Source organism: Fundulus heteroclitus, unplaced genomic scaffold (genome assembly GCF_011125445.2).
Source record: "Fundulus heteroclitus isolate FHET01 unplaced genomic scaffold, MU-UCD_Fhet_4.1 scaffold_54, whole genome shotgun sequence".
NCBI classification, from domain to species: Eukaryota; Metazoa; Chordata; class Actinopteri; order Cyprinodontiformes; family Fundulidae; genus Fundulus; species Fundulus heteroclitus.
In genome coordinates, this window is record NW_023396967.1 from 2640195 (window position 1) to 2650771 (window position 10577).

Consider the following 10577-nt stretch of genomic DNA (forward strand, 5'->3'; position numbering starts at 1 on the left):
TGAAAAGCATGTCCCCTTTAATCAAAAACATTTATAATGCAGGTAATTCATGATTTAACAAAGGGGACAATCGTTTCTTTTCCCCATAGTCAGGCTGGTTTGGTTTTTTTTTTCCTCCCCTCCTTAAAATTATTATTAAACCAGTTGACATTTACTTGGGTTCTGATTTCAAAATTTGTTTGACGAACAGAAACATTTCAATGTGATTAAAACAAAAACTGCATGAATCTGCAAATGGGCAAACACTTTCATTGCTCTGTATTTAGCCACAATAAGTATGTTTTAGAAATTTGGTGAGACAATCACATCAATAAACACAGAGTCCACATTGAAGCACGGTGGTGGTGGCATCATACTGCGGGAGTGTTTCACTACCCATTGGTGCTGTTGCTTTGCACATATGGTATATGGAATATGAAAGGAGAAAGATCACCACCTGATTCTTCGACTTGACCTGGAATATTGACTCTTATTCAGTCAAGTGTTGAAACGGCAACCGTAAACACACACACCTCAAAACTGGAATTGAAATTTATAAAACACTATTAATTAGCCAGATCCATGCCAGAAAAACAAAAAACAAAAGATGGAATTATCCTGTCCTCTATATAAAATTTTACCTTTACAGATTTAAACATTACTGAACTTAGTTAATGAGATAAAACCTGTTTTTTTTATCTGCCTTAGGGAAACCAGAATAGCTTGATCTGGTCACTTAATAGCTACACCCAGAAGTATTCATAGCCCTGGTAGATTTAGATTTAAAGTCGTCTTTTAACTTGACTAATACGTTTCTTCTGACTGGTGGTATTGTTGATGTTTTTGGGGTGGTCCAGCCAGAGTCCACATATGACAGAGAATCTGTGGAAGGAGGTAAAGATTAGGGTTACGGTAGGAATGCCCTCCAAACTCAAAGGCTTAGAACTCATCAACAAAGATTGAGGAAGTGCTAAAGTGCAAAAATCAGGTCAGCAATTATAAGAAAGCTTTGATTGCTGTTACGACAAAAAAGCTTCCCCCCACCATTTACTACTGAGATGAATATAAATAATTTATGACACACCCATTTTTAAAAAATATAAATAAAAACAGCTAAATTGAGTTGAGAATTATACCACTTAATTGTATTATCTTTTAGCAGATACTAGTTCCAATTTCTATGTTAAATGTTAACATCTTTAAATCTAAGTCTTCCAGATGTATGAATCATTTTTGGCTTAACCGAGGCAAGCATTTTTCTTTCAAAGGTTTTAGGTGCCTGTATTTTAATATTTTAACAGATTCTGATAAGACAGGTGTGAATTTAAATGTGTTTACAGCTGCATTTGCCAGAAAGTTGTTATATTCTAGCATTTAAAGCTAGGGTCGGCAATTTTTCTGGAAGTTTCCCCAAGTCCCTTTTTGAATAACTGCACATGCGCAAGACCGGCTTTCCGCTCTTCAGGGGGATCGCGTCTTAGAAATCTCCCAAATCCACTCTGATCTTAATTCTTTCTACTGAGGTCTTCCTCTTCTTCTCATAAAAGTGAACGCGGTTCGCTTCTTGTGACTCTCAGCCATGTTCAAAGTCTGCAGTGAGAGCAGCGGAGCTACAATGAACGGCTGACTGCTAACCTAGCAGCTAACTTAGCCGCTAACAAATCCATGCCCTTCGGACCGAGCGGCATTGATTGGTTAGAGTTTTTACAGACATGCAGCTCCCACAGAAAACAATGTTTTAAACCTCCTTTTTGTGAATTCATTATGCATTTACTACTTTTTAGGATGGAAGGACCATTTTACCCAGTATTACAAAAAGTGTTTCTGAACAGGATTACCAACATTAGCTTTAACTCTATTTAATTTAATTGCATGACGGTCTGTTAATTTTGTTTCTATAACAGTAAAACGAATCGCATCAGCAAAAGAACGACAACTGACAAGGTCAAACATGTATGGAAATTTTTTTTAGTACAAAAAGAAAAATCTAGGTGACAACCAATGCCAGCTATGGTCCATCCAATGATCATAATCAGGACCTGCTTTAGGCGACAGTCAATAAGTAGACCGGACCAACCGGTGCACTCAACATCGATTTCATGGACTGTTTCCCATCAGAATCCAGCCCAAAGCTGCGCAGAACAAGAATCTCTGCTGTTGATGTTGCCCCGGCAGACCAAAAAAAAAAAAGGAGTTTCCATTGTGAAGGTCAAAGATTGCTCCCACAGAATGTCATTGCATTTTGAGTTGCACAAAGAGTCCTTTTCTACTTTCTGAACCTTTCCAGAGCAGATTTTTTGCTGGACAGAGCTCCTTTCTTCTCCTCCATCTTCTTTCGCTCTTCCTCCAATTTCCTTCTGTCCTCCACAGTTTTCCTAATAACGTCCTAGAACAGCCAGAAAAATCAAGAAACAACACGGATACATTATGGACAATAATTAAGGTAGTTTTACTGACATGAATAAGGTCTACAAAGACGGATAAAGTGAAAATGAAAAAGTATCCTCACGTATTGGATGAGTAAATTAATATTGCATGAAGTGTTTTAGAGGAATAAAGCCCTGATCAAATTCTCCATTCCTCAGATTAATAAAGAACTTGAGGTGTATGGAGATTTAGCACCTTTAAAAATATCCATCCCCGGTTGAGCTTTTATCACATTTGTTATATTAAATCCACAAACATCAATACCTTGTATTGGGATTTTACACGATACACCAACACAAAGTAGTACATGCTTGTGAAGTTAAAAGAAAATAAAAAGATTTTTTGCTTTTAACAAATAAACAGCTTTTTTGCAAAAAAATAATATATGAGGCATGCATTTGCACTCTATTCCTTTCCTCTTATACCACTAAATGAAATTAAGAGCCACCAGCTGGATTCAGGAGTGATGAAATTTCCCTAGAGATCACATGTGCTTCATTTAAACTCAGTATAGATACAGTGGTTCTATGAAGGCCTAAAACTGAGCTTCTAGACAATTTTTATGCAAATATTAACATACTATTACAGAGTGACGTACAGGAAACGTCACTTTCCTTCTCCATCCACATTTTAAAGCTGCAATCTAAAGTCAATCTAAAGTCTTGGCTTTCTTTACAGAAACCGCTCTTCCTTACTAAACAAAAAGGATATTTATCTAAAACCTTATGATTAAAAATAGACACAAATACATTAACTGCAATAACACCATGTAAAATTAAAATGTAGATAATCTATATTTTTTGGTTAATGGAGGCTTATAGAGCATTCCCCATGAAGGGTTGACGTAAGACCAAACTTCAAAAAAAATCTCTCAGAGGTGAATCTTTTCTGTCTTTTTCCCAGCATCAAGTCTATGATCCAAAGAGAGCGAACCTCCAGACTTTTTGGCAGGGGAAAAAGCTCTGTAAAAAGCTCTGTAAAAACTGTGACCTGAACACAGCTTTTCTACTTTCTGAATGAATGGAAAGAAGCGCTATATAAGTTCAGTCCATTTACCATCCCTAAAAAAAATTGAATGGTCTGTAATCTCAATAATAAATTTAGTGGGGGTTCTAACACATCTATACAGTACAGCAAAGATGAAGCAATGAGATTATTAATAATACTTGTGCGACCCTTACAAGACAGGCGTGATATAAGCCAATTCAGTTTCTTAAACCTACCCTCCAGCTAATCAACAAAACCCAAGTTAAATCTCCCAAGTAAACACCCAAATATTTAAACGATCAGGCAATTTGGATCCCTCTCTTGTCCATTTACCTACTAATAATGCTTTACTCTTACTCCAATTTACTTTTGGATGAAGAAACCAGTCCAAGACATCCGACTCTTCTGATACAGCAACAACGTCACATCATCTGCATATGCAGAAAGCTGAATGTAAAGAACTGCCATTAAGTTTTACTCAGGGTAACTTTTTCTAATTTGACGCAATAAAGGTTCACTGCCTAAAGAATACATGCCTGACATTGCACAACCTTGTTGAATACCACTCTTTACATTAAAATGAGCACTTAAACCTGCCTTAACCAAAATACTCTGTGTCCCAAAATGACATCTAGATACTCTCAAATTAATGAGATCTCTCTTATTGATCTGCCAGGGATACAGTGATCAACATGTATCACCCGATGAATCACTTTCCTCAATCTGGATCTTTGAGAAGATCCTATAGTCGGCACACAAACGACTGACTGGTCACCAATTATTTTTTTCATAAAGATCCCCCTTCTTGAGAAGAAGTGTGAGCGCAGCTCTACAGCCGCTAAGGGCTGGTTTTCTCCAGGCTATATTGAGAACTTCCAGCACATCTTCAGCCAACACAGGCTAGCGTGATTTATAAAACTCCACAGACAAGCCATCAATTCCAGGGGCTTTACCATTTCCCATGATCAACAGTGCCTCCTGCAGTTCTTTTACGCAACCCTCTGCAAATTCTGTCAGCTCTTTTCCATCTTCAGATCAAATGCAATTAATGAGACAATTGTACCCATTTTTTCTATCATTTCTCTAAACTGAAAAAACATTAAGAGCCAGCATCCATTTGGGAAACGTGAACGGACCAGAGCTCCCTGTGCTCTGAGCCCTAAAAGATCTGGCAGGTTTATTTATTTATATATTTTTTATCTTTGAGTGCCAGAAAATGGCCTTGATTTCCCATGGACTCATGGAAGTTCTGAAGAGCCCCTATTCCAGTCTCTAGGTAGTCGACAGATTTCACCATACTTCTTGTGACATTGTGTGTGTATGGATTAAAGAACTGTTTAATTCTAAATTTACCAATATCCCAATATTGTTATACAGAAGTAAACGAAATTTCCAAATTTTCCACTGCTTCCAAAAAAAAGGAAAGCCCATTTTATAGAACTGTATGAAAACGTCAGTTTGATTGTAGCATAATTATAGGAAATGTGTTCAGAGAAACCTACCTGAGATAAAATGCCATGATCTAAGTATTTGTGAATCATTCACAAATATTTAGATCATGCAAAGTTTCTCAACCTTTCTCGAAGACTGAAAACATCTGTATTCTGTAGTCCATCAGCAGTCCATGCCATCTTTTTTTTTTTTATAAGTACTAAGCTGAATCAACAAACAACTTCCCATCAGGAAAACAAATCAACATTCCTTTTTCCTTTGGTTACTTCTAAAAAAAAAAATAAAAAAAACAACCCCACCTGTTCCAACATTTTAGTCAATTTCTCTCTGACCATCAGGAACAGAGGAGCCAGAAGACACTCTGTCACTACCAGAACCTAATAATCACTTTCTCTTCCACCCTTTTTCCTTTACCTGCATCTTTTCAGGTTTTGCTTCTTTGGGATTTTCTTTGGTTATTTTGAAAACACTTTAATCATCTCTACTCATCAATTTATCAACAGCCACTTCCTCCTGCAACCCCTTCCTGTGTAGCTGTTAAACTAATTTCCCTCACACACTGAGGCAAAAGTAGAAGCAGCATCAATGTTTTCTGAAATGCATTTTTAACGATCCACACAAGTTCAGCCATGTTTTTAATCTATTCAGATCAACCGCAAACGGGCTTGAATCAGAGGCAGCCAGACTTTTGCGATTCGACACCTAAACAGAAGTCAACTTTTTCCAAGTCTGGCGGCTCGCACTTGAGATACTTTAGGTCAGTGACCGACTTAATGCTATTCCTGACTGCATCCAATGCGCTTTATTTCTGTTGTTGGGAAAACAGTGTAATCAAACCCATCAACTTTAAATGTCACTACCGTTTTTTTTTAATCATATAAACTGGTCTTCTGAAGGAAACGGCATGCCTCAACTTCACTAATTTGCAGCCTGCAGCGAACGCTTTAATAGGTGACACAACCTGACTACAATGTGACAGCTCCTTCAGGAACACATCATTGCTGATAAAAGGTGGCAAACTAGACAGTAGTGCGTTTGCATTTCTTTTTATATTCCCCTCAACTATGCTATTCACCTTGTTAACAGAATCCAGAAACATGGCAGCATTTATCATTCTGAAAGCGGCCTTCTTGCTCTCACATCCAACAAGCTCCACTACAGCCAGTCTCACAAAAACCCAAATAAAAATAAATTAATTAATAAATCCACGCCACCCGGTACTTTAATACTACGTCAACTCCTAAAAACCTTCAGATCTGTTACTTTTTCTGGCCATCAGTTCTTGAGACATTAGGAAACGCTCACCTTTGTTCTACTCCTAAAGCGCAACAGACGCTTACACATGGGCACAAGAATGAAAAAGGATAAAATAACATTCCTGTGACAGATTGGCCTAGTCAAAGTCCAGACCAAAATATGAGGCAAGACTTGAAAAAGTAATTATCTGAATTTAATCAAGCAAATTTGACATTTTTGCAAAGCAGAAGGGCAAAACTTTTACCACCTTGATGTTAAAATAATGTAATAGCAGGAAATGGGGGTCTGAACTGTTTTTCGAGCACAAAAACCACACACCACATTTTGCAGATTGCATTTGTGCAAAGAGTCTGAAAACTATACATCCTCTCCCTTCCACTTCACAACTACCCACTACTATCAGCTGGTTATGGCCAGTGCTGTAATCTTTGATCATGTTTGTTGAGGGAACAGCATCACTGTGCAGGATCGTAAAAGGCTTGATAAGCTCATCAGAAAATGTGTGTTTATGATGGGTGGGAGAATGGACTCTGGTGGGGAAGACGATGAGGTGACTGATGCGGGGGCATTCCTCGACAACTGCAGACACCCTCTGGAAGAGACTGCGGCAGCTCAGGGAAGATCTTTCATTGCCACTGCAGTAGGATAGTACAACACCTCCTGCTGACCTTAAAAATCTCTAGTATGACTGATATTATTGAACTGTATTTTTCTGTGATTTTTTAGGTGCTACCAGGAGCATAACATTTCCCCTGTGGGGGATTCATAAAGTGTTTATCAATCTTTTATCCGTCTACTTTATTTTGGTCTATCACACAGAATCCCAAAGAAAGCTTATGGTTTTAATGTAAAATGTGGAAATGTTACTGAGCTGCAAATATTTTTACAAAGTGCTATATAAACATCTTGTCTTTCCATAAATTAAGAAAAAAAAACAACAAAAAAAACACAGCAACTCAGAACAGTCCAACTGGTTTTGTTGCACGTGAGTAGGGATGGGAATCGAAAACTGGTTCCTGTTCAGAACCGGTTCCGTGTTTACAAGTCCATGGCACCGTTTGGCAGCTCGCTTAACGATTCTCTTATCGATTCCAGGTAGCACCCAGAGCCGGGAAGCATGACATACGTCACGTTTTTACGCAAGTTACGCAACACAGGCAGTTCAGTTAGCAAGTACGACGTGACCAGGCGTAAGTCTGGAAAAGCAAAAACAAAACAAAAATGAGCGCCCCATCGGTTAAAGCGCGATCGAAAGTCAGGTCAAACAACGGAAAAAATCCGGGGATCATTAGGCTTACCTAAAACTAATACGTTCGTGGTGATTTCATGAATTTAGCATTATTCAATAAGAAAATAAAAGCCTAAATTGTCGTCTCGATCACTGGCTATGGGGATGGGAATAGCCAGTGCCCGACATCACATTCTGTGACGTAATGTCGCGGTAAGGCACTGCGTTCTACAACAATTGTTTAGGATTTCCAGAGGACTTCACCATTGAAATTCACAAGAGCTATTGTTAAAGCAACAATGTCCACGTACATGGCCTTTGGATGTTGTAAAACATCGGGTAAAAGTGGAAAAAAACAGTTTTTTCACCTTCCGAGTCATCATCCACCACCGGCTCTTTTGTTGGATTACCAACTTGCAATCGAACGTCTGGCCAGAGAGAAAACACGTCGTCTGTAGCCAACATTTCGAAGAAGAATGTCTTCAAGATGACATGAGAGCGAGACTCTTGTTAAGTTTTTCTTTTTTATGATGTAGAATTTGGCGGAACATTTGTGTACTGACCAGATCGGCGGAGGGATACGACACACTTCGATAGAATGCTCACTGTTTCGAAGCCCACTTATTTTATGCGACTTTGGTCTTATTTCTTCTAAAGTCGCTTGTAAATTTCATGAGTTGTGGGTTGCATTTTTTTGGGCTTGTTTCTGAAAGTGAAGTGGCTTGTTTTGGCTCTAAACTAAGTGACGCTGAAATATCCCTCCACTTCATAACGCACTGCAGCTTATCTTGACAGCAGCAGAGTAAACTCAGAAATAGCAGCTCTGCCCGTATTTTTTGCAGTTTACGGTTGCAATAACTGATGATAACTGCTGGAAGTAGATTAGGCGGTGCAGATCATCATTTGGAGCAGAGATTGGTTCTAAAGATGAGTTTTATACTCAACACTGCAGAACCCAACCTATAAACCGTACTTTAATGTTTATTTGTTGTCTTTTTAAGTCTCTAAAATGTTAAATTAGTATTACTTTAAATTAAAATGCTTATACCATGTCTATTTTTGTTTAAGAGGTTAAAAAAAATTTCCCCAAATTGGAATTGATAAGAGAATCGATAAGGAATCGGAATCGTGAAAATCTTATCAATTCCCAACCCTAACTGTGAGCCAGTGCAGCTCCTGTGCACTTAGAAGAGCCAGATTTAAACTTAAAAGTGTAATTCACCCCCATTCAAGAGCCTTTACTCCGCCCAATCTCATACTTTGAAAAAATGTGCCGATTGAGGACGGTGCCCAGTAGACCCAGAAGCATCTGGGGGGTGGGGCTGGGGGATGGTCTTGGCTACTAGTAAAAGCTAAATAAAGGCAAAATAAACTAACTGAATGCTAAGCTAATAAATCTCTAACCTGAAAAACAGATACTGACACGTCCGATTCTTCTGGTCACGTCACAAAACGTTTTGAACCAATAGCAATAACTGATGTGAAAATCAATGAAAGACACCCGTTGAGCCTTGGAGGGGCGCCACACTGACAGTTTTACAACAAATATACAATAATTTGTCAAAAATATGATCACGATATATAGACAGCAGACAACAATATTAACAGTTTACTGGCAAAAAAGCTGATTTTGGGGTGAGTTACCCTTTAAAGCAACTACTTACCCTCTGGTCCTCATGGGCCACTTGCTTCTTGCGCCTTTCAACACCACCAGCAGAACTGCGACCTTTTTTCTTAAACTTTGGAACAAATTTCTCTTTGGCAAGTGGATCAAAAGCCCTAAAAAGAGAAGCCTAATGTTTTAGCAGAATGAACAATAACTATATATAGATATATAAATATATATACATGTATATAAATAACTGACCAGAGCGTCGACTCTGACTTGATGCTTCTGCTCAAAGGTAGTTTTGATCAATCTGACCCAGCTCTGTGGGGTCCAGAGTAATGAGCTCTGGCTGAATCTTCTCCAGCAAAGCCTTGACCTCCCACTCCTGCCTGCTGTTTTGCACTGCGGTATGGATTTGCATCCAGGCCCATCGAGTTAGGCTCACCAGCCCCTGTGATCGCAAATAGGACCAAAGTATATAAAACACAGAGCAAAAAAAAAAAAAAAAAAGAAGAGGTTATTTTTATACGATAATACATCTATTTTAAAATCGAAAAAAACAATGTGCCTGATGCTTTAGGTCATAAATGATTGCGTAATCTTTTGTCTATAGTATGACTAAGCTACTGAAGCTGCTAGGTTTGCATGAGGTAAACGTGCTGCATCAGACACCAAAAAACTGGAGCAAAGTTTGGTCTCGCTGGTTTGCGGTTGGTCTTTGACTTTTCATTGCAGCGCTGCATACATGCATGAAAACGTTCATCCGCTCTGACGAAAACTGAATGCATGATAGATAAAAATTTTATGTTCAAACACAGAGGTAATTTAAGATATAATTCAAACACTTTGGTCAGAAATTGTGTAGATACACAAAGGTTTTGCTGCCATGCTACAAATAGCCCTCCAAATGCAGATTTTAGACATCAAGGTTTGCTAGAAAAAGTTTTCGACTTGCAGAAACTTTAAGGCAGTTGTGCATGAAAGCAAAAACAATGCAAAGGTTGATGGTGATAAAGACTAGCCTGACCTGGTACAAGCATGCTGGTGAAACCCTCTCTCGTGCCCAACTCCGAGGACGTCCTCAAAGGGACAAAAGTGCAGCCCCCAAACCGATCCCCGGACTCGGTGAGCCATGTAGGGTTTAGTGACTGGCGTGCTCCACACATCCCTGTACACCTGCAGGGAAAAATCCAATGAAGGGGGAAAAAAAGGAAACTAGCCTTTACTGAAAGGATTTATGCATTACTCTTTCTATATAACAAAGGGAATACAAACTGAAAATGTCCTTGCTTATGATTTTCAATCTGTGCAAATATGTCAACTCTGTCAGACATCTACGTAAACTCATCATTGAACACGAATGCTAAACAACTTATGCTTTCAATGATTTATTCTCAGATTATTCCAGAGTATGGAATGTGTCCTCTCTGACAGATAAAACTGGTAGACTATAAGTATTGAACACATCACAGGGTTTTCAGCAACTGGCTGGTGGGACTAGATGTTACTAATCCACCCTGTCCACACATGAAAAGCAGTCAAACCACAGATGTCCAAATATGATAAAAAGGGAATGACACAGGGGGAAAGCATCACAGAAATGTATTTAATGCTGTGTTTAAAAGCCTTTTTTGGTGA

At 38.6% G+C, this 10577-nt stretch overlaps 1 protein-coding gene across 1 annotated transcript; it reads right to left on the reverse strand.

The window, feature by feature from the left end:
* Positions 1 to 1927: 1927 nt before the first annotated feature.
* wdr46 (WD repeat domain 46) lies at positions 1928 to 10115 on the reverse strand (the record flags this gene model as incomplete). Its single annotated transcript, XM_036132767.1, has 3 exons — positions 1928 to 2365; positions 8995 to 9109; positions 9967 to 10115. Coding segments are annotated over 3 exons (384 nt in total), but the record flags the coding sequence as incomplete, so codon positions are not given.
* Positions 10116 to 10577: the final 462 nt, after the last annotated feature.